Source organism: Rhea pennata, chromosome 20 (assembly GCF_028389875.1).
Source record: "Rhea pennata isolate bPtePen1 chromosome 20, bPtePen1.pri, whole genome shotgun sequence".
NCBI classification, from domain to species: domain Eukaryota; kingdom Metazoa; phylum Chordata; class Aves; order Rheiformes; family Rheidae; genus Rhea; species Rhea pennata.
In genome coordinates this window covers 1812813-1837577 of record NC_084682.1, presented here as the reverse complement: position 1 = coordinate 1837577, position 24765 = coordinate 1812813, and the positions used below count along the sequence as shown (strand labels likewise).

General features: G+C 51.5%; 1 protein-coding gene across 6 annotated transcripts in view; it reads right to left on the bottom strand.

The window, feature by feature from the left end:
* The window catches only part of MSI2 (musashi RNA binding protein 2), a 234591-nt gene that overhangs the window by 9757 nt on the left and 200069 nt on the right, over window positions 1-24765 (bottom strand). For 3 of the 6 annotated variants that reach the window (XM_062592220.1, XM_062592221.1, XM_062592223.1), the window contains exons 10-12: window positions 23890-23964; window positions 10527-10589; window positions 9328-9354 (exon numbers count right to left, since the gene is read on the bottom strand). In XM_062592220.1, coding sequence (XP_062448204.1) covers window positions 9328-9354; window positions 10527-10589; window positions 23890-23964 — 165 coding nt within the window. Of the gene's footprint in view, window positions 1-9327; window positions 9355-10526; window positions 10590-20718; window positions 20902-23889; window positions 23965-24765 lie in introns of those variants that run through there. The other 3 variants (XM_062592222.1, XM_062592224.1, XM_062592225.1) reach the window with 2 other exon arrangements.

The window sequence follows — 24765 nt, the reverse complement described above, 5'->3', positions numbered from 1 at the left end:
CTGAGCCGCCGCAGCACTACCTCCCTGGAGCTGGGCTTCTACGCGCAGCACCGCTTTACGTCTCAACTGCACCCTGCACACTTCGAGTTCAGATCAACGCTCACACCAAAACACGCCCCAAAAATGACGAGCTGGAAACACGCGGATATTCTGGAGACTGATGCTGTACAAGCAGCTCCCAAGTACCTGCAACAGAAAGCGCGAGACAGCCCAGAAAAAGGCGTAACCCTGCAAGCGGCACAATCAGAGGCTCCATTTAGCAAATCTCTCGTGGAGACCTGCACAGCGCAGCACTGAAGTCTCGTTCTTTCCGAGCAGACTTACAAAGCAAACGCCCCTCTGCAAGGAGCCTCCAGCAGACACAGTTCCCCTGTGAGTAATAAAAGCTAGAGACATTTCTCTTATGTCAACAAGTTCAATCTTGACTTTAGGGGGAGCGCGGGCCCCGTTCGGGCGACGATTACCAGCGCCGGTCAGGGCGGCGCGGAGCGGCGAGCCGAGCCGCTACCCGCCGAGCTGGGCACGTCCGCGTGGTAACTACAGCTGCGATCTCGGGGCAACTGCTCCTGCCGCGGTTCCCGCGCCTCCCCTCTTCCGTCCAGCACGGGCACCTCTGCCGCGGCTCCGTCAGCAGCGCTCGCGCCGAGCGCTCGGCGCGTACGCGGAAAGCGCGGGCAGCTTCCAAGCTGCGCCGGACCAGTAGCGAGCCAGAGCCAGGCGGTTTCCACGAAGTTGGATAAGCTAAAAATCCAGCCGGTCCCGATCTCGCAAAGCAACCGCTGTCCCTTCCGTGCACGCTGCGAGCATGTCAGCAGCGCCCGCGTCTGCCGCACAACGCAGTCGGCTCGCCGGAGGCACCAGCCGTGTTGGCAGGCTGTGGATGTGCGCTGATTTGCAGGAAAAAAGACAGAATTCAGCGTATTCAAGCCCATCTTTTCTGAGTCCTGCAGTTATGTACCAGGAAAAATAAATGCATTTTCCAGCTTAGGTGTAATTTCTTGCAAACGATCAATATTTATTGCCTAAACACATTTTCCATATTGCGAGTTAACGGTGTCACTCTCGCATCAGGGCAGAGTGCTACACGGAGGCCACACAAAGCTTCACTTGTAGGAGCTGCAACCGGGGAGCCAGCTCTTGTCACAGCCTTACAAAAGGATTTCCTCTCAAGCAGCTCATCTTTAATCATTATAAAAGCACAGAAGTTTAATCCATTTTTGATGTAAGCGCTAATAGCTTTGTGTCCTTGAAGTTCAAAGTGGTCTTCGTGCATGTCGCTAATTAGCCGAGCAAGCAGCCATTCAGCTCCCTCTCATGTTTCTAATTAGATCCTTAACAACAAACAAATGTCGACCTTACAAAGGCTGTGCTACGTTTCCCTCCATTAGTTAAACAGTTTGGGAGGGATGCAGTTTCCATTTCTCTGCAACCGTCCCCCCTTCCCCAGGCTCCCCCAAAGCTCCTCCGTCTCCCACCAGCACCTTCCCTTCTCCCCACAGTGGACAATGCTGGACCTGCTCACGACTGAGCCAAGCACCGCGCTGGGAGACCCCAGCGGCGGGAGGCATGTGGTGCCTCAGCTGCTCTGTGCGCGGGCAACGGCCCCGCGCAGCCGGGAGGCCGTGTACAGGACACGGAGCCATCCAGGAGAAGCCGCAGATTTACAGAGTGCTCCCACCAAATCCAAGGAGCTTTTGAGGGCCCATCAGGCGTGCTGTCATCAAGCACTTGGGGCAAGGGAAATTCCCTACTGGCACAGCACCCAGATGTCTCTGTTGCCAATTAGAAAAGTTCCACCTTATCAATCTTATTTTCCAAAGATGCTGAGCGCTCACAGGTGCCCATGCTCAGCCACATGAGTGTTGAGTTGGCTCACTCAAAGTCAACTGAAAGCATCAAGAGAGTTGAGTTGGCTCACTCAAAGTCAACTAAAAGCATCAAGAGCCGAGCGTTGAGTTGGCTCACTCAAAATCAACTGAAAGCATCAAGAGCCGAGTGTTGAGTTGGCTCACTCAAAGTCAACTGAAAGCATCAAGAGCCGAGTGTTGAGTTGGCTCGCTCAAAGCCAACTGAAAGCATCAAGAGCATTGAGTTGGCTCACTCAAAGTCAACTGAAAGCATCAAGAGCCGAGTGCTGAGTTGGCTCACTCAAAGCCAACTGAAAGCATCAAGAGAGTTGAGTTGGCTCACCCAAAGCCAACTAAAAGCATCAAGAGCCGAGCGTTGAGTTGGCTCACTCAAAGCCAACTGAAAGCATCAAGAGCGTTGAGTTGGCTTGCTCAAAGCCAACTGAAAGCATCAAGAGCGTTGAGTTGGCTCACTCAAAGTCAACTGAAAGCATCAAGAGCCGAGTGTTGAGTTGGCTCACTCAAAGCCAACTGAAAGCATCAAGAGCCGAGTGTTGAGTTCGCTCACTCAAAGTCAACTGAAAGCATCAAGAGCATTGAGTTGGCTCACTCAAAGCCAACTGAAAGCATCAAGAGCTGAGTGTTGAGTTCGCTCACTCAAAGCCAACTGAAAGCATCAAGAGCCGAGTGTTGAGTTGGCCCAACCGGCTCGGCCCGGCTCAGTAGCGAGGTCATGCTGGTGTCCACGCTCTGCCTCTGAGCAGTTCCTCCCTCCGAGGAACTCCGAGCCTCTGGTGCTCATCAGCAAAGTTGCAACAAGCAAATCAGTAAATAAATCGTGTCCCTCAGCCACCGTCCTAACAGGTTTTGCTGTCATTTTAACTGGTTTTGAAGTTAATTTAAAAATCCAATGTATTTTATATATTTCATATTAAGTGCTTGGGATTATCTTCTTTCACTTTTTTTTGCTCAATGTTTGAAACATACGGAACTGTAGCCATTTCAGCAGAAATGCACTTACTCAAGCAAGCTCCTTGACCAGCTCTTCGCTCTGCTGTGGTGCAGCACCCGATGCTGTGGCATCCCCCAACCTGCGGCCCAGTGCCCCTACGTGCCTCTCTGCACACTCCCCCAGTGAGCAGGTTTCTGTATTACTAGAGTATTACTAATGTTGTGTTTTTCCCTCTGTCCTCATTCTGTAGCAGCAGGTTTATATTGAAACACGGCAATTTCTTTTCACTCAAGTCCCTCGTGAACGTGTCTGCACACTGAGCCTTACCAGTTATGACCATCCATCCAACTGGCCAAAGCTTGTGATTCTGTGCTTACACCAGACTCTAATAATTTTCCTATTTAAAATGAAGACAAGAGCTAAGCTCTCCGTCATTTTTGCCTCTTGCTGAGCAATAAGAAATCTGTTGCAACTTTTACCACGGGCAACCACATCTGCATTAATTGTTTACCACAGCCGGGACAGGTCTTTTATTAATATTAATGAGTAACAGGGAACAAAGGGCCCCTTTATTTTTAGCCTACTCTAATTGCGTAGTAATTACTCATCTACAAAACAAATGAGCCGAACTCCATTGCCATGGCAACGGAAACTCCGGCCTCCCACTGTAACACATTAACTGGCTATCACTCCTTTTAATTTTAAATTGAAGTCTTTTGTACAATAACAGACAAAAGAAGAGGAAAATTAAAACAAAAGTGGCTCTTTGTTTCGCTGCGTATTTTAAGTCGCCAGGGCGGCCAGGGCACTGCGGAGGTGGGAGCCGGGTTCCCGCGAGCGAAGCCTGGCTCGGTCTCGCCACGAGCGCTGGGCGACGCGCTGATACCCGCGTCCCGGGCAAACCCGCGGGCGCGACCGGGCTGGGCTTCGCACGCCGCCCCGGGGCCGGCCGGGCTCTCTGCCGAGACGCCCGCCAACGCCGGCAGGGCGTCTTTCACACCGGCGCCTCCACGCAGACACCCAAAGCAGTTTGCATGCAGTCACAGAGTCCTCCGTGGCTTTGCATTTTGCTCTCCAGCTTTAACTATCAGGAAATACTGTTAAAAAGACCCAGCTGTGCAGATTTATTATTTTTAAATAGCTCAAGTTTATACACCTGAAGACCAACTGTGAATTCCTTGGCTACTAGAAATTCACCGTGCTGCTCCAGCTAATACAGAGCCAGATGCATGCTAACATCTGCTGCAAGGAAAAATGCCACTGTCGCTTTTCAATCTCAGAAAGGAGAGAGAAAAAAACCCCCAGCTGTAATTATGTATTTACTTCTAAAGCATTTTGGGATTGAATCAGCATGAAAATACTTACAACAGTATGTCTGTAAAATATGCACTGCATCTCATTTAGTGGCTGTTGCACTAATGGGGAACAGTCTGCTCCTGCTGCCAGACGAGGAGGTTACTCCTGGAGCGCGCCACGCTTTGGCGATTAAAATGCACGAGACGGGCTCCGGCGCTTAAGTGTGCTACTGCGCCAGGCGCCGCGCGCCCAAGGCCCCGGCTGCAAACTTTGCAATGACTCGCCTGCACCTCGTGTGAAATAAAGCGTAACTGCAACAACCCTCTGCTTCCACGGGAAGAAGAAAATGCAACACCGCTGCCGGGCTGTTGCAGGGCTTTGCTGGGCTGGAGCGGGACCGGCCCGGCGGCGGCGGCACGGGCCGTCAGCCCGAGGAAGCCCAGCGCGGAGGCAGCCCGCGCGCCGCCACCGCCCGCCACGGTCACGAGAGGAGCCCTGGACGCCGGGACGGTCGCCGGGCAAGAGTGTTTCCCCACTGAAAATAATTCCACTGATTGAAAAGACTATTAAAAGTTAGCTAATAAATTCATTAAAGATTAACTTACACTGTACTTAAGTCTGTACTTCAGAGGTGGTCACTAATTGCACTGGAGATGATTTATCAAGTGCGCAAGATTTTCCATTACAAAATTATTGATTGAAGCTGATGAATTTTAACCACAATAGACTTCAGCCAGGAGCCCTGTAAAATGACTGCAGCGGTGGTCAAGGCCTAACAACGGCAGCACCGAATTGTTTTAAATTTACTGAATTTTTTTATGGGACAGAGTAGGAAGTTCAGTCCCCGAAGGATTAACCCCCGCCCTCCAATGGCATCCTGCAGTAAAACAGGATAAATAGGTACGATGCGAAGCCTGGGTTCTGGAAAGCATTCACACGCGTACCTTTCCGTGAGGGGTCTGAAACCACCCTGCAGCAACGCACGACTCGGTACCCGCAACAGAAGCGATTCCACTTTCATTCTGCAGCGCCGGCAAAGCAGACTTCTCTGCCACGGAGGCAAGCGCAGGGTAAAACCCCGCGCGGGCGCCCGCGCTTCGAGGGAGCCGGCGCGGCGCCCCGGCACCGGCTCCGCCACCTCGCCGCGGGCTCTCCCGGCCGAGCGGGAGATCGCAGCCCGCTGGCTTCTCCCAAGCGGCCCGCGCGCCAGGCTCGGGCTTCAGACATTACAGCACTCGCATTAAACTTTATGTACTTCTATACAGCAAAATAACGCAGGGGAGCAGCTCCGCGCGAGCCGCTGCGCCACGAGGGAGCCCTCTCAGCGGGCCGTGTAAATCCCAAATCGGCTCGTCGCTGCGTCTTTGAGATGTTTCTCCTCCCGACTCCTCTCCGGGCTGACGCAGGCTGCTCTCCTTCCACCCGCGCAGACCAACCGTCGTCCCGCTTTTTATGGCTGCAATTTGCTAACGCGATGGGTGCTTAATGACAAGATTAAATTTTTAGAGCACCTTCTTTAAGTGTAAGACAAGGATTCCTAAACCCCATGCAATTTGCTGCTCTGCTAGCTTTTAGCTACATCCTTCACTTCATCATATGCCTCGCACATTAAGCAGTGGGTCCCCAGTCTCCTTGGCAGACCGAGATCAAAGGGGGAAACGATTCTCCCCCTCGATGCGTAAGTGTTTTGGCTCCTCGGCGGCAATAAGGCAAGTGCCACGGGTGGCTCGAACGGCCTCGCGCAGGCGCGCGCCGTGTCACCTCCATCCGGGCAGCTGTTTGCTTGATTTGCTTTATGTTCTGTTAGAGGTAAGGAGCGGATACAAATTCTTAATCACATTTTGGAAGCCCATTCTGGATAGTTTATTTCCTGCGAAAGCGCTTGCTGGAGTAAGTGTGCTGCGGACTGCCGCGACTGCCCGCAGCGGAGCCGGACGTGCCGCAGCCCCAGCGCCTGCAGCCGACCCACGTGCCCGACCCGCACGGCCCATCCCACCCGCCCCATCCCACGCACCCCATCCTGCCTGCCCCATCCTGTGCACCCCATCACGCCCGCCCCAATCTTTGCACCCCGCCTGCCCCATCCCGCCTGCTCCATCCCGCCTGCCCCATCCTGCCTGCCCCATTCTGTGCACCCCATCCCGCGCACCCCATCCTGCCTGCCCCATCCCGCCTGCCCCATCCCACGCACCCCATCCTGCCTGCCCCATCCTGTGCACCCCATCCTGCCTGCCCCATCCCGCACAGCCCATCCTCCCTGCCCCATCCCACCTGCCCCATCCCGTGCACCCCATCCTGCCTGCCCCATCCCGCCCGCCCCAGCAGGGTATTCGCCTGCAGCAAGCAAACAGCAGCCTAACCCAGGACCGCGGCTGCCGTCCCCTGAACTCGGCGGCTGCTGCCTCCTCGGCAGAAGCACGTTCAAAGCAGGGCACAAGAAGCGAAGACGTTTGGGGGCTCGGCGGCGAAGGTGATGAACTTGCCTTGGAACTGCTAACGCTGATATTTATGAAATGTTCAATCTTCATTTAAAAACGTTCCCTTAAGCTCAGCGACACAGCAATGAATACAAACCGTCACTAGCTCCGAGTCTCTGTTGCATAACGAGATTTAAGGTTTATGACCTAAAAACAACTGCTCTATGCCGCAGGCCCAGCTGCGGGAAGCTGTCTCACGCACACGGCACTGTTTAGCTATCCGATGGAGTGATCGGCGGAGAGCACAACGGGTTTCAACGTGCTAACGATGATTCTATGGGCTAATATGGACGAGTAACGGGCTGATGGAGAAACCATGATTGTAAAATGATTTTTAAAAGATCTTAAATTCTTTTTAAATACAAAATAAAAATAACGGAATATAGTTATATTCAGTGTTTTAATTCCTGGAGGGGTGTTAATTTGAGAAAAAAATATGGTAAATTTACTATCAACATAAGAGCATGTGCGGGTTCTCGTAAAGGAAGGATGTAGGTTACCTACAGCCGTGTTCAATTTAAACTTCCAGATAATGGGGTTTAGCAAATGCGCTACCATGGATCCAAGCCTTTAGCAGCTCTCTGCTTTGCTGACAGCCCTACGCTTTCATTCGAGCCAGCGCTATGCTTTTAACTGCCACGCTATTGCAAGTGGATGATACCTGTAATATCAACTCACCAATGCATGTTCTACGACTACATCTACTGCTACCAGTACGACCACTACAGTGCATGCATTTAGTTCAGTCCCACAGATACATACACTCTAAGAACAGGCAAGGGGAGATGTGAGATGTTTTACGGGACGACAGGTGTTTCGTTTTTTTAAGTAAGGGAAATTAATAAAAACATCAAAAGAAAGAAAGTGTACAAAAAAATAGAGACATTTCTCGAGAGTTGATATGAGTCGTTTCTTGAACCGTTTCGTCCGAACAAGCAAAAAACATGCAACCAGCTGCTACTAACAAGAAGCTGGACACGGAGAGAGGATTAATAGGTGTGGACAAACCTTCCCGCTGAGGGCGCTCAGAAGAGTGTTTGAGAGGAGGTGTGCACGTCCGAGTGTAAGAGAGGCCGGAAAGTATGCCTCAGAGACACCCTCTCTCACAGCAGCCCCAACCAAGCAAGAGAGAAAACAACAGAACATAACTGCTCACACTCACCATCAAGGTCAGTAGCTCGCGGTACTGGGTGGGTTAGAGCTGGCAAGTGTAAAGCGCAGTAAGGGGTTGTCGGGGGCTCCGGATGCAAAGGCAGCAGCGGCGGCGGCCGGCGCGCGACGCCGGCGGGGCCGGGGGGCCGGGCCGCGTCCCGCCGCGCCGGGGCTCCGGCCTCGCTCCTCGGGGAGGGACAGGTGACGGCAACGGGGTGGAAACCGGACAAATCTAAGACTGTCGATAAACCAAAAAGGAAAGGAGGGCGGGAAAAAAGAACACCCGGACCCCTTTCCTGGCAAATTTTCACTTTCCTTCCAATCAGTTCCTCCCGTGTCAAATGCAAGACAAAAGTGTCCCCTCACCCCTATGATTTTCTTTTTTAAAAAGGTGTTTATGAAGACAAAAAAATGTTTTGCATTTAAAATATGCTGGGTGAATTGAAAAGAAACGTGGCGTTGACAGCGACGTTGTCTAGAGGAGTTTGCAGCGTTCCGACTTTTAAGCTTGCTCCTTTTCCACGGCTCAGGTCCCAATTCATTAAAAAAAAAAAAAATCCAAGGATGGATGAGGCTGTCAAGGGCAGCCGAGGGGTTCGGCAGCACCGTTCCGCTCGACGCGCTCGGACGCGGCCAGACGGCCGAGCCGGCTCCGGAAAGCCTCCGCGAGCGCCGCTGCCCTGGGCGCTGATGGGGCGCGCGGGGACGCCCGGCGCGGCGCGGCGCGCACCGCCGGGAAACGGCCCCTCGCGCCGGTCGCGGCGGGAACGGCCGGGAACGGGGAGGCTCCGGCGGCGGCTCCGGCGCGGCGGCGCCCGGGCGGCACGCGGAGCTCCGCGGCACCTGCCGGCCCCCGAGCCCGGGGACGCTCCCGGCTCCGGCCTCCTCCCGGCTGGCCGGGGAAAGGCGCCAGCGGGGCGGCGTGAAGAAGGGCCGTGCAAATTTGCAAAAAAACGGGGGAGGGGGGAAAAAGACCAACCGAAAACAACACAAGAAAAACTCCAGCCGTCGGACGGGAGCGGCGAAGCCCGGCCGGCCCTCTCCGAAACCGCCTCCGGCTGGAGGTGACCGCGCGCGCGGTGCTGCGGCCACGGCGCGGGCCTCCACGGCGCGGGCCTCCACGGGCCTCCACGGGCCGGGCCTCCACGGGGCCGTGCCGTGCCGGGCCGGGCCGGGCCAAGGGGTGGGCGAGGGGGCGGCTGGGGCTGTTTCGATTCAGTTTGGGGGTTTTGCCACTTTCGTGCACCCAGGTAATTTTGAGGCTTGAAAGACGTTTCCAAACACCATACTGCTCTTTAAACTTGCCAGAAAGGGTGTTGTTAATTTAGGGTTAGATTTAGTTTCGTATTGCAAGTTTAAATTAAAAAAAAAAAGAAAAAAAAAACAAAAAACGAAAAGAACAAAACGAAACAAAACGGGAAACCCAACAAAAGGAAAACCAAAAAACACTCAAATTAAAGACAAATGACTTTCAGGCACAGAATTGATCAATGCTCAGTTCAGTTGTAATGGGCACCAAAAGCACTCCGATTAAAAAAATAACAATCAGGGAAGCAACGTTAATCCAGCCAAACCCTCTGTGCCTTGCTAAGGGGCAACTCACCAGGTCTGTTTGCACGTAAAACACAACCTGAAGGGCAAAACAGGAGGAAGAGGCAGAAACAATGAGGTCTGGTTTCCCCAAATCATATGCAAAATCAATCTTTTTTTTTAAAAAAAAAAATCTTTTTTTCCCCCCTCTTTGTTTGCTCATTTATCGGTTCTCCCCTGCTGAGGGGGCAGCGAGGGAAGAGGGCAGATGGGGCATGCCCACAGCCGGTCTGGCAAGTCACCCCTTAGGCGCTCTCTCCATGCCACACCACCGATCGGTACAGAGAGTCCTTTGTAGCCTGCAAGCAGTGCCAGTTTGCATGGAACGGAGTTCTCCCGCGCCCTCCGTGCAACCTGCTGCTCGGCGACCCAGTCGGCCCCGCGCGGAGCCGGGGGGGGACGGTCCCTGCGCCCCGCGTCGGCCCCGCAGCGCGAGCCCGCGGCGCGCCGGCCGGGCTGCCGGCGGTGCCCGGCGCGCCGCGGGCTCCCGCCGCCGCCCGACGCTCCAGCAACCTCGGCGAAGCTCGGTTTAAAGCCTAAGGCGATGACGGCAATTGGTAACGATTTATTTATTGCCCTTAAAGGGGGAAAAAAGTGGAAGTCTGCAGAAGGAGGGGAAGGAAAGCTTTAACGTTTCTCGTGGAAGCCGGGCCGGCACGGCACCGAAAAACCCGCCGGCAGGTTGAGGGCGGCGCTTCGGCCGCGACGGGGCTGCGGGTGCACGGGCGGCTCGGCGGCGGGGCCGGGGCGCGAGCCCGGCCGCGGGGCTCCCGGCTCGGCTCGGGGGCTGCCCGCGGCGAGGCCGGCGGAGCTCCCTCGTCATCCCCCGCAGGCTTTCCACGAGAAACGAGAGCTTTTTTCCAACAGCACTTCTTAAAAAAATTATTATTTTGGTGTCCTTTATAACCCCAAATTTAAACCAAAGGAACAAATAAACCAACGGAATAAAGGAATAAATAACGGAACAAATCAGAAAAGCTTCCCCGGCTTGGGCAGGGCCCCCGCCAAGCGCCGGCGAGGTGCTCCCGGCCCCTGCTCCCGGCTGGGGCTCGCTTTGGTGCTGAACTTTGGTCTGCTTTGTGTTTTCAGGCCCCCAGGACAAGTGTGCGGAAAATCGGAGGAACGGTGGAGAGCTGCAGCCACACGGAGTACCGACCGGGCGTTTACCTGGCCCTGCCCTGCGCGGCTCTGCGCTTCCGCGGGCCCCCCTACCTGATCCTCTCGCTGCCGCCACGGCCGCCGCCGCTACTGGTCCGTAAGCCGCTGCCGGGAAACCTGCCCGTGGAGAAAAGGAGAAGGTGAAGAAGGAGGCCAGCGGGCGCCGCGCGGCCCTGCCCAGGGCACGGCTCCCCCCGCGCCGGGCCGGGACAAGAGCTCCGTGCCGGAGCCGGGGCCCGGCCCGGCGCCCGCCGCGGGGGCGGCTCACTGCCAGCCACCGGGGCGAACAAATCTGCAGGGAAAACGTGCAGTGCTTAGCTCAACGCCTTCTTGCTTTCAAATGTTTAGGGTCAGATCGCTCGCGCAAAACAACGGGGGAATTTTGGTCTTTGCTTATTTGCAAGCGATAATAACGTGCTGATCTACAGGCACAGCAGTAATGGAAAACAGGAGAAGGTCCTCCCATCCAGATCACAGATTTGCTGGGATCAAGCAGGAAAAAACTCACTGGAATGTAATTTAAAGAAAGAGAGAAAGAATAAAAGAAAGAAAGAACAGAAGAAAGAAAGAAAGAAAGAAGCTTTTGAAAGCAAAACAGCCGCAGATCAAGGAAGTCTAAGACATACACCCTGCTAGAAGGGGACTGAGATGTTACAGATCCACGAAATGCTGCTAGCAAGATTTCAGATTTAGATTCTTTACTTAATTAATATTAAAAAGATCTGCCAGAGGCTCTGACTTTAAATATATATTTTACTGGGGCAGTGGCAAGGTCCAGGTATCAACAAGAACGCAAAATACCCCTGCTGCAAAGCCAACAAAACGCTTGGAGGATTCCCAGGCTTTGAGGAGCTCCAACTGTTCCTGGCATTAGAAAGGACAAACTCGGGGGTAGTCACTACCACGGTACCTGCCCCTTGAGCATGCTCCAGGACTTTGATCCCAGCTGCTTTGCAATGCTGAAGAACCACAGAAAAACAACTGAGACAACAGGAAAGCGAAAACTAACGAGAGAAATGGAGAAAGAGATCCAGAGGAATCAGCAGACTACAAGCCCTCTACCTCTAGCGCTACCGTCTGAGCTACATCATCTACCGGGGGAAAATGAACAAGGAGCAACTAGGCTACAGTGACTTGAAGCTACTTAAAACATCAATTAAAAAAAGACATACTTGCATTTAAATATGGTAATAGGGCTGTTGGGGGAAGAAAAAAGTCTAGGTAAATGTATGCACAGCTACCTCGGGCTACCGTCTGCTCCTGCTCCCAGCGCTCAGCACCCACACGCACCACCAAACCCAACCGCTGTTTCAGGCCAGTGTGAGTCTGTTCTTACTGTGCTGCTGAACGGCTGCAGTTGCTGAGAAGTGAGATGCAGGTGGGAAGGCTATGCAGACTAGCGGAAATTACAACCAACTATCCACACTCTAAATTCAGTCCACCTGGTGATGGAGACAGGCGTGTAGGCCGGCTCCCCTCTGATAGGCAGACAGGAGCTGCGATGTTCCGCAGAGCCTGAGAAGACCTTGGTGCTAGACGGTCAAACTGCCCTTCACATGGCTGCGAAAGCATCTGTAGGTCTCGGGGTGAGGCTCTGGGGCTTCACTTTCTTGCAGAGACATGCCTAGGCCAAACTCTCATCTTGGACCACTTGGGATAGAGCTGCTTTGGTTTTTAGCTCAGCAGCAGAGCTGACACCATCCATAAAGTGCCTCCTCCTCCTCCTCCTCCTCCCCCTGTCTCTGCCTACGGCCGTGCGCATCCCGCTAGGTCATCCTGCGAGCAGCCTCCTTAGCAGCCCCTGTCACATCCAGGAGCAGCTGGCCACCAGCAAACCTGTCAGCTGGAGGCTTCGGGGGCTCCCTAAACCAAACACGAGGGCTCAGAGGAGCTGTTGATTTTCCACAGCACAAAATGCTTCTGCCAAAACCAATCAAATACCCTTCAAATCACCCTCCCCCCCAACACACACCGAAAGCAGCATAAAAAAGCAGGGCTGGAAAGTTTGTTTCTCTTGTTCAGCTGCCAGGGACTCTAAGTATCTATTTGAAATGCAGGACAAAACGTTTTGCCATGCAAAAGAAGGATGAAATAACAAGGGTGGAGAAGGCAATCCACAGAAAGAGCCCGAACAAAAGACGTATTGTTGCATTCCAGAGTGCACTTTGGACAGATGTGTGAAAAATTAATCCCTCCACCCCTAAAGAAAGCTTTTACTCTAACTTCAGAGAAAAGCATCCGTCCGGCACGGCACTCCAGGCAGCTCAAGTGCAGTCGGGTCTGCTCACATGCAGGCAAGGTGAGGTGCTGCCAGCCAGGTACCGCTGCCAGCGGAGGACGACTGGTAGCAACACGTGCGTGCAGCGGTTACGGCCGCAGGACCGCGGGATGGAAGTGGTGACTGATTATCAACGTTGGGAAAAGCTGCTTCCCAACGCAGGCTCACAGAGCGGCTCCACCTGGAGGACCCCTAAATCAATCCCACACACCGAAATCACACTTGCCAGGCAGCGCGTTCATCAGCTCGCTCAACTGCAAACCGATTTGCCACTCATCACCCTGTTGAACGCACTAACGCTACCCAGCACACAAGAGCCGTGCTGTCCTCCTTCCGCACTGGCGAAGCTCTTGCACCCGCGCAGCTCGGGAGCGGCCGCCAACACCGCCTCCGCTCCCGAGGCGGGACGGAACGGGAGAAGCCCAGGGTTGGGGAGCCCCCGGACGGGTTCCGGTCTCCAGCTCCAACACTAAACCTCCGTAATTCCCTTAGTGCTACCCCTACGGCATCGTTCAAGCCGTTTTAGTCACTCTGCATTATGAATTACCTTGCGTCGTCTATAAACTTCTGAATCAGTTAAAAATTTGAAGAACGTGATCTACAGGGACATTGCAATTAATGCTGAACTCGTCCAGCGCCTGACAAGAGACCCCTGCCTTTATCGTCCTCTCGCCCGCGATGCCCCACCGCTTCCTCCACGCTCGCGAGCCGGGCTCGGTGCGGCGCCAGCGCCGCCGAGAGCCTCCGCGGGCGCTTCGCCTTGCCGCCGCGGCCCCGAGGGAAGGGCCGGGAGCCGGCCGGCCGCGCGCGCGCGGTTCACCGGTGCTCGGGCTCGTGGGCCGAGCGGAGCAAGGGCGGCGCGCTCGGCACCTCGCGCCGCTCTCGGCCCCACGGCGGGCTGCCCCGAGCACCAGCTGCTGAGGAGGCTCGCTCGATCGCCGGGGAAAACAGAAAGCGTGAAGCCCGGAATATAAAACCGTCAGCCGGCTGAACAGGAACAAGAGCGGGGAAACCGATATCCACTTTTCAAACGCTGTTAGCAGGAGCTTTGATCAGCCCCGGAAAGCTCTGCGAGGCTCACAGCTGTCATCCCAAATGGGCTCGCGCCTGCGTTATTCTTTCCATTAGGCAGCGTTATCCTCTTTGTAGGATCTTTAGGCTTCATTTCAAAAGTATCAAAACCATGAAGCAGAAGAGCCCAGCAGCCTTTTTCTTCCTCTCCCCCTTTGTATTTTTTTGGAAGGCAGGCAGGCGTGGGTCCAATTTACTGGACAAAAACGCAGTCTTGTATGGCGAGCACGCATGAGGGAAAGCTCCAGTGCAAGCAATCCCTTTCTGCTTAACACCTTTATCTTTCAGTCCTCTCCGTCTCAGTCTCCCCTCTCCTTTCTATATGGGAAACATGAATGAGAAAGGAAAAAAAACACTAGGAAAAAAACTCCCAAACGTTTCAAATTTTAAACAAACAACTAAAATGCTCAGGACTTAGAGGAAAATAATACCTAGAGAAACCGAATTTCAGCTCGGGCCGGTGAACGACCTGCGTTCTCCCGGCGCGCTCCCGGCGTGCTCGCAGGGCCCGGCGGAGCCGCGGCTGCGCGAGGGCGACCCGGGGAGCAGCCGCGGCACGGCGCAGACCTCCCCGGCAAGGGCAAACCCGGTCCCTCAGCTTTCCATCAATTCCCCTAACACCTCCAAGCCCCCCGGCCTGCTCGGAGCCCCCCGCTGTGACAGCCGCGCTAGGCGTTTCCCTTCGTCTCTTAATGCTGCATTACATCCAGCTTATTAAAATCTATTTCATCAGGTCAGAAAATTAGCGGACTTCAGATACAGCACATCGTGCATAACGGAAACCTCATTAAACCGCCCGCTGCGTTATTCCGGGCACAGGCGCCGGCTGTTTGACATGTACAGTGCGTGGCCAGATTTTGTGGGGAAATTCTCAACGTCAGACAGCCGTAATGCACTTCACACGGGACGCGTGTTTGCAGATGGGTGTTATTATGAACAAATATTTCTGCTTTGGAATTTCAACAAAACAATAAAGCCCAAATAGAGTTAATTTAAAATTTGGCACTTCCACTTTATGTACAGTAAACGACCCATTTTTCAGCTGTTTACCACTCTTGGGCCACAGTTTTTAAAATGAGAATGATGCACTTTTGTCCAGTAATTACTTTGTGCATCAGTGAGACAAAGCTGTGTTTGTCTCCAAATTACCGTTCTGTGTCTTTTCAAGTGTAATAGCCCTTTGCCGTTATTTCACCACACAGAAAACTGGCAAACTTCTCAAAGGCAAGTGGTTCATTCTAACAAAAATATTTATTAAAAAAAGCCAAATAAACAACAAGCAAAAGCTGTTTTCACCCTATTTAAAAACGGCCCATACCCTATAACAGCTTTAAGACATCCACCATAATTCTCAAACGTGGCCTATGAATACACCTTCTGCCTCCAACACTCTAACTCAATATGTAATTTGGATTCTAATTTAGTAACCGGTGAAACACAGAGAATTATGAGCTCCAAATTAATGCAGCTGATGCGAATGCAAGAGAATCGTTACTAAATCACTTTCTAAAAGCGAGTAGTTCTGTTTAGCGCTGCGTTGATCACCCCGACGGAAGCATTTCTCATTTCAGAGCCCAAAGCCAAACAGCTCACCATGGATTTTTAATAAGCAAGGCAGGTATTAACGAAGGGCGGCGGCGGCGGGGGGCGAACGCCTGCGAAGCCAGCGCGCGCCCGCCTGCCGCGCAGCGCAGCAGCTCCGCGGTTCGGTCACCTGCCGCTGCCGCCCAGCGAGCAAGGGCAGGTTACGCCGAGCAGCGGCAACGCATATATTTCAAGTTCAGCAAAGTGGCACTGATTTGCTTCAGGTCTCATTTCAGTTGCTTCGGTGGTATAGAAAATGAGCTATTTCGTTCAAGCAGCTTGCTTAAATTTTTATGAATGATCTAAACTATCTGGGTAAGTATTATTAAAAGACAGATCCTACACTGTGAACAAAGGCATGAAAAGAACTCGTATCGGGAAGCTGCAGCCAGAGAAATTCAGCACAGACAAAAGACAGCTCCGGAAAAGAGAAGGTAATTAATCACAGGACAAGGTTATCGAAGGACAGCAGGCTCTCCCTACCCAGACGTTCCCAAGTCCCCAGCGAACGCCCTCCTAAAAGCCAGGCTGCACCGCAACTCGGGCCCGCCGGCCGGGCCGGGGAGTCGGCGCCCCGCGCGCGGGGAACCGCCAGCGCCCGCTTCATCACCCCGCTACGCGGCTGGGCGAAGCGGACTGCCGAGCTTCTTACCACTTACTTGTGCAGCTTGAAATCCTACCAGCAAACGTGCCTGAAAAACTTCCACATTTCAATGATTTCTGCATTAAGCAGACCGATCTCCAGAAGCTTTTTTGTCTTCTTTTTTGCACTCCTCCCCCTCCCCCCCCCAGTTTTTAACAGCTTTACAGGTAAAAATCATGTTGGCAGAGGCATTTGCAGGCTAGCCACTATAGTTTGGCTAACTCAGACCATGCAGGATTTCTTACAGCAGAACTGGCATTGTAAAATCACGTTATTCTTTGTGTAGGGTAATCCATGCTCTCGTCCACACTGGCGTGTTTGTGTTATGCCTCTTTACTCCTGTGAGTAATTATTCTCATTACATTTTGCAGTTGCTGCAGCTGTGGCCTGTTCCAGCAAGGATCAGCTAGGAGCTCCTTCGCTGCAGCGTTGCTCAGAAGCCCAAAGAGCTCTGGAGAGACCACGAGAGACTGGCAGGTTTGTTTTTTTTTCCTTTTCTGTCCTTCCTGTTCCTTTAGGATCACTCACTTTCCAGGCAACAACCCTGAATATTTACAGCTTGTCTCAAGCTCCATGCCGTGGATCAGTGAGCAGCTAGGAAGAGGAGGACAACCAGCATTTAAGAAGTCCAACGTTCAAGGTGTTCTTACTGCTCATGCAGTTATTGAGGGCATCAGTACAGAAGAATGCCACGAAGGACCTGTGAGGTTGTGGTCCTTAGCCAGGCGTGCTGCTCAGAAAACCTTCACGGAAACCGTACTCACGTAGAAGCTATTGCATTGATGTAGCAAGAGGACGGGGGACAGCCTTTTTACCAACCGTCTCCACTGCCGTGGAAACTGGTGGAAGCTGCACCACTCACTCAGATCAGCAGCTCATCTGCTGAAAATTCTACCCAAAATTTAATATCCAGGATATTTTTTTTTAGGGGCAGAGGAAAAACAGGAGATGAAAGAGGAGATTTAGGCAAGTCTTTCCACCAACATAACAGATGCAGCTCACCTAAAAGGCAAAGCTGCAGGAGCTCTGCCTGGGCGCTGGGAACAGCTCTAGATACATTTTTTTCCTGCATCAAAACAAAAGCTCTATCGCCTAAGCAGAACTTGACAGAATACCTTCTGGTTGGATATTTAGGGGCTTTGCAATATTAAATCCTCAGTTTGTTGATGACAGTTTCAACTGCCCTTTGCTCCAGGGATGCAACAGCAACATGAACAGCCCCTCTCCAGCCTGCCTTCTGCCAGCAAAAGAAACCCAAACTCTTAATCTTAAAACAGGTCCAGGCTTTATTGTTTGTTTTCACTGATGGAGACTGAAACTGAGAGGTTTGAAAAATGATAATTAAGGTCGTTCTAGCAGATTTAATATGCACTTTGTAAACCATTTTATGCCATGCAGATGCAGCTAATGTGCTTTAGGTGAATAAAGACATGCAGCGCAGGGATGATTAGAACAGATTTTAGGCAGTTAAGAAAGGGTTAGATGAAGGAGCGAGAAAAAGTTCCAGCTTCGTTCAGCATCTCTTACTGTGATGAGCTTAACTAACTGAATAGACATTTTTAAATATATTTTGTATTTCCTCCTGGATTTTGCAGTGACCAGCCAATTCTCCTTCCTTTTTAATGTTAACTTTGATCAATAAGGCATCGTGACCAGACAAACTTTGCTCCCATTATCAAATGTTAGATAAGCCTAGTCTTTTAGGGACTTGACTGTTATTTACACTAATTTCATTACTCCCTCCTGGCAGAGAAGCTGCCATGCATAGGTAGCACTTCCATTTTAAAACCTCTTTCCATCACCAGAGAAGCTCAGTTGGGTGCTACGGTACATAAGAAGCTGCTCAGGGTCCTTGAAGCACCTTGAAGCATGTCCCATTTGGAGCCAGACCTTCGCTGATACAAACTGGCAGAATTACAGCTAAGTTGGGAAGGCTGCGAAGTTGGTTGATGCTCTTTCCAGTGAGCTGAAGGTACTCCCAGACCTTCTCTACTGCACTCAGCACCCTCCAGCTGCATCTCCTGTACCTGCCCATGGCTGGTGGCACCACGTCTCACCACACACAAAGTGGTCGGCTTTGCAGCGTGGTGAAGTTACAAACATACTCCTTTCCCCCCAACGCCACTGCGCTTCCCTTATGAAGCTATCCACAGATAAGGTGGGGAGAAACCAAGAGCGAGAGACCTGCAGGAACCAACCAAGCCCTGCACTTCTGTACTGTTTGCTGGGAGTCCTAAAGGGGAGATCAATGAACTTCCTTCCTTACCTCACCTCCATCTTTCAGGCACTAGGGAAGAGAAGCCTTAAGCATGGCATTAGTCACAGAGTCACCCTCGTCTTTGGCATCAGCTCCTTTTCTTGAGTCAGAAAATTAACTACTATTAACTTACTAGGCAAGCATTACAATAGTAACTTTCACATAAGAGTCCCTTATTGCCCAGAATGAATGGCCTCCAAGCGAGTGGTTTGTGACTGGTCTCAGGAAAGAAACTAAATTAAGCCTTACAGATTGAAAGAAAGTTGGTTTAAGTGCTCTCATAGTAATGAAAAACATTAGTTTGGACTTTGAACTAATCTTGCTTTGCATTTTCACAGCACCAAGCACTGCATGACCCAAGACTGGGCTTCTCAGTGTGACTACACAGTATCATTACTAATAAGCAAGTGTATATCCCTGAGCTCTGGAAAGTTCATGAAAATATTTGTTTTTCCCACCTCTCCCCATATAGACGGGCTTTAATAAGCTTTAACAAACATACAAGCAAACAAACCCTTAATTAAAAAAAAAATTTAAATTCCTGAGCTGGAGGCTTCTGAGCAACTCGACAACCCCCAGCCGTCCAGGTAATGATAGGAGCAACTATACCGGAGATAAATAGAGCAATGGCAACTTCCATGCACTCCAGGCACAGCCGGCGGCACTGGTCCCGCAGTGGCACCACGCCTGCCAGCCCGCTAGTGGGTTTCCTCTAAAGCAACAGGGTTACTGGGTTTTTCCTTTCCATTGCAAAAGAGCAGAAACGGATTCCTGCACATTAGTGCCAGAGAGTTTGCAACAAGGGTTCCTAACACATTTATGGGTTTGATGCTTAAGCCTGCTTTGGGCACTGGCACGGATCGCACTGACCCCAGTGGTGGAAGATCACACTGTCAAAACGCTGCCATTTTAACACGGAGTTATTCCTCTCCCCCAATTACAACTGTGTTGTCTTCTCATAGGCAACCTTCCATCTGCAGATTCTTCAAACACTGGGTCACACACTTTGAGCGATGGTTGTTTTATTCTTTTATTAAATTGTCATTGGTACTGGTTATTTGGTGCGTCCAAACCAAAATATTAGAACTGCAAGCTAAGAGAGCAGCAACACAGCATATCCATTGTAAACAATTTATTATTATTTTCTACCTTAGTTACTTACAGGAAAAAAGTCATAAAAAAGAAAAAAAAAAAAAAAGAAAAGCACAGATGGACTATTTACAAAAAATGAGAAAATTCACAATAGCCGAAATGTTTGCAAATCATGCACACTAAGACAAGTTCACAAAAGCAAAGCAATTCATAGCAAAAAAACCCAAACAAAATAATAAAAAGCCATACAGATTAAAAAAAAGCTATCGCCTGCAGAAAAGTAAAAAGAAAACTAACCAATTATTACATCAAGCATCTTTAATGAAATGAACAGCATAGGCGTGTATTGTAGAGCCTTTGACACTGACATTTTAAACAAGTGGATTAACAAACATTAAAATGCATTACAGTTCTACTGTAAGCATGCAATTTACTTCTCACAAACTTATAAAATGGGAAGAAGCACTTAAAAAAACCCTAGAATTTAAATATAGTGCGTGCTTTCTACCCAGCAGTCCAGAACCTGGTCTTGTTAAAACCAAAGCCAATGGACAGAGGCTATCGGACAGGTTTGGAGCTCTGGTATGTGGGTGCAGATTGAGAGGCGCGATACAGCCCAAGCTAGCAGGTAAAAGCTTGTCCTTCTTGCCAAAATTTAAATAATTTGCCCATGATTTGCAAGCAAAGTATGGAAGCAAAAGCGACTGCACCAGCCGAGTGTCTGAAAGTAGGGAGGCGGCTGCGAGCTCGGGGAGGGAATCCCGCCGGAGAGCGCAACTGTTCGCTGCCCGCCGAAGCACCCGCTCCGGCGCCTCCCAGCCCTCGGCGCAGCCCCGCTCCGGCCCCCGCGTTCGGGGCAGAGCTCCGCGGCTGCGGCTGCTCGGCCAGGAGCCGCCGGGCCGAGGCGACGGAGCGGCTCGGCCCCGGGGACGCGCGGGTGCGGGGCGTCCCGGCTGGGAGCGATTAAGCTCCAAACCCTGTTTTGCCCAATAATCTTAGCGACAGGACACTAGTCTCTCCACTGTAATTATGATTTTTACTACTACCGTACATTAAAAAGCACCAACATATCGCTTTGGGGCTGCTTTTAGGACCCAATCATCATTTTTGCTTCCTTAATAAAATCATTTCTAAAAAGTTTGTGAGAAGTCATGCCTTCAGAATGCCCCTAACCCCAATCCGTGTGAGTTACATTCCAAGGGGGCATTAAAACTCATAACAAAGCAGGAGAAAAAAATTAAAAAGGAAAAAATAAAAAGCAAACTCAAAGCAGTGAGGATATGGAGCCTTTAAAAAAATAAAAATAAAATAAAAAGTCCAGTCAATCAAACCAGCCAGTAAGAGCAGCATTTTTTCAGTGGACATTGATATTAAACATGGACCACCCAGGCTTTTTCTGTCTGTCTCTCTCTCTCATTAGCACTGAAGTAAACCCCGATTAATTTGTTATGCATCTTTAAGAACTAGTTGATAAAAATTATGTCTTGTGAAATCGGCAAATAGTCTGCAAAGTGAAATAAGAACAGAAATTAATAGATTAAACTGAAAAGATAAGTCCCAGAAATTAAAAAAAAAAAAAAAGACACAGAAAGGGAGTGATTGTAATTAAAAAAAAGGCTATGTACTGAGTTTTAAAGGCCTATAGGAAAACAACAACTCAATGGGAGCGGACCGGGCAGCCGTCTGACTACGGGCGGCGGCCACGACGCGCCCGAGCCCGGGCCCCTTCCTCCTCGGAGAGGCGCGCGGGCCGCCTCACGCGAGCAGCGGCCAGACTCCGGCCCGCCGCCGCCTCCCCGGCGCGGGCGGCTCCGCGGCCGCCGCCGCCGCCCGCACCGCCCCGCGTGCAGCCCCGCACCGGGGCGGCCCGGCGACGCCGGTCCCGCGCCGCGGCGCCCGGCCTGCTTCGCGCGGCGCGACCCAGGCCGCTGCTCCCGCGGCAGCGCGCGCAGCGAGGCGCCTCCTCCTCCCGCCGCCGCACGTCGGCACCTACCCGTCTGCCCGTCCGCCTGCTCCCGAGCTGCTCGAGCTCCGGAAACCCTCGCCGGCTCCGGGGACTCTGCTCCCCCGCTGCGGCCGCGCTGCCCCAAACCCGCCTTCCCCCAGGCGCCCGGCTCCCGGCCGGGGACACCCCGCCCGAGCCGCGCTGCCGCGCCGGGACGCGCCCGCCAGCGAAGAATATCCTAAAAGCCCTATTAACCCTCTAACTGTGGTGAAGGAATGTGTTATTTAAGTGGGGGCGGAATGAAGAGCACGGCTGGAGCTGAGCTGTAGGACAGGCAAAGCGGAGCGGCGCGCCGGAGGGCTCCCACGCGCTCCTCCAGAGCCCGGCCCTCGAGCTGGCCGCCAGCGCGGGCCGGCAACGGACTGCGCCCGCTCTCCAGAGGCGACAGTTTTGGCACTTAGAGTTTTTGGTGTTTTCAATCTCTGCGAGCGACTGAAAACAGCTAGCACGTAACTGGGAGGCTTGTTTTGAAAAATCAGGCCCTTAATAAAAAAGCACACGATGAAGGCTAGAGTCAAGCGGCAGCTCTGCATTTAACTGGCAGACATCTTCTTTTTAGACATGTTTACAATTAAAGTCATCTAAGCTCTGCCAATTTTCATCACTGAGCTTATCGGAGCGGTCTCGCACTCAGCTGCCTTCACACCGCTCAGCTGGCGGGAGGAGGCACGAGGGCCGGGGAGGAAAGCGATGGGACGACACGCGGACGCCCTCGGAAGCCTTCTCCTCGCGGTCAAGCGTCACCAGCTCTAACGCGCGCCGGCGGGCGCAAGCGGGCATGCCGCTACGCGAGGGACGCGCCCGCTTGGAAGAGCTTTCACAAGAACTACAGTGCTCTCCACAGCGAAGGTTTCAGGCCGGTTGGTAACCGCGCTTGCCAGCCAGGGCTGCTTCCTCCAATAAAGCAGAGCTCCTCGAGGACGTCTGCACGAGGCCAGAGGCCCAGAGCTCGCCCTCGCGTGCTGAAGCAGCTCCACCTGCGTCCCCGGCTAGACAGCGCTCGTTTTACTTACTTTTATGTTCTTAAAAGGACCTGGCTCAGTTTGAGAGCGTGGTGGCACAGGCGGGGAAGAGGCAGATAAGTTCAAAATAGAGCCTTAGCATCTGTAAAGTTTAGCTATTAAAAAGAAAAATCTAACGCCACCGCTTCCCTCCACGGCGTCAGTCCTGCAGAAACCAGTTCTGAGGAAACTGCAGTGCCGGGACATTATTCCACCTTACGGATGTCAACAGCATGAACCCTTCTGTGCTTCATCCTAATAATCTGTTTGATACGAGGATGCTTTTTCACCGCAGCACGCCGCAGCGACAGTCAAGCACCGCTCCGCGCGCTCTAATCCGTCCTGAAGGACCTGCCCCGTAAGGCGCCCGCTCCTCCTTCCCTGCTAAGCTGCTGCCCCTCTTCTGTACCTGTAGCCTGTTCGCTAAGGAGATGGTTTAACTCGGTTTTTAATTAACCTGAGCAAAGCTGTGCTTCCACCGTTCCCTTTCTCGGCAATTAAAGAACGCAGCACAGGACGGAGGAACTGCTCGAGTGTGACCCAAGTGACAAGCACGCTAATGAATTTAATGTGTAACACACAGAAATCTCCTTGCCACGACATCCAGGTGGGCTTTCGCTATTAGTAAGCAATAAACACAGCAGTCGTAACTCTGCTTGTTAGATCTCCCCGAGAAATCCTACGGTGAAACAGAAAGCGCCTCTCTCGCCTGCGCAATTCGAGTTCGAAGGAGCCTCACCATAAAGCAGACGGCAGCGAGACCTCGCGCCAGGGCCTGCCTCTGGAAAGCGCCGCGGGGAAGCTGGAGAAGGCTCTTCCCGATCCACACCGCGCTCTGCAGAAAGGCAGCCGCCCCCCGCGTCCGGGCAACCGCGACCGGCAGCAGAAACACTTTCAGGGAATGGAAGTCACTAAGCGCAGCCAAGCCTGGCAACCACGCCACGGAAAGGGAGGAAAAACTGGACAACACCCAGTGATCAGCACACTGGTAGAAGCTACTTGCTATGAAGGACACCAAAGAGATCTGTATAGAATACAGGAATGTTGGACTTTTTATTCCAAAACTGCACTTCTAATGAATATAAACTTACCACAGAACAGTATGTGAACGTGTGTGTGAGTCTCTGTGTGCCTGAGTGTGAGTCTCTGTGTGCATGTATACTCATCCAGAATATATATAAAAGAAAAAAAAAACCCTCAAAGGGAGGGTAATAGCTCGAGTTATTTCTGTTGCTTTATGTTTTAATTTATGAATTTTGTTTTCAAATAACCAGTACCAATTTACACATTAATCAAAATATATTAAAAATATGTGTGTGTATATATATATATATATGTTTAAATAGTCAAAAAAAATAGTTGTTGTGTGAGATGCTCCCTGCAGACTTTCCTGTCTCAACTTGCAGCTATGTTTTTTTAAAAAAGGAAAAAATAAATAAGGAAAGAAGGGGGAAACAAAGTAAATCTGCAAATGAAACGTACATACCTGGGAATTGATAGCTGTAACTTGGGGCAAATCCAGGATATCCTCGACCATACGTTGCAACAAAATTCGGGTAACCTTGATCACAGAAATGTAAAAATAAAAAAAAAGTAAAATAAAATAAAAGAGAGAAAGAAAGAGAGAAAAAAGTTTGAAGATTAGTAAGGGTTTTTGTTTTCAAATATAAAGCAAAATTACATGGAGGATGGGTGAAACTCAATTTTACAGAAGGTATCGAAAAACAGGATTTACTCTCCTCATGCGAAACCACAGCAACATTTCATTCTCAGCTTGGATAGAAACATCTAGAGATACCCTGCTTCCCCGACCACTCGCCTGCCTGCCGCTGTGCGTAAGACCTGCCACTCTCATAATTAACATGCACTTTGGATCTGGAGCCCAAGGACTGTGCATACTTTTCAGCTGGAAGAGTAAATGCCAAATGCTAAGGCTAAACACATAACACAGGTTTGCTCTGACATTTGGAGAGCTTACAATGAATGTACTTTGCTTCAGAGCTATTGACAGTGGGAGATTAAGGCAGTAGTAATTCTTTATCCCAGGAGTGTGAAGGACAACAGTTAACACATCAAAGAGTTCGAGGCAGCAACAGCAATGAGCCAAAGAGCCTTTAATTTTTCAGGAAAGTAAAACTCAGACATGAGAACCGCTTCCTAAAGCAATTTCTAGGATACACACAGAAACACATCCAACCTCAGGCAGCTTTTGAAGTTTTATTATGAGAGAAATACCATTCAAGACTATTCTGTTCATAAAAGTGCCTAAGTAACTGCATCGGGTAGCAACTCTGCCCACTTAAACACAGCGCATGGAAGTAAAATGTGATGGTGCTAAGAGGGCAAGGTCATTCTGATGAGG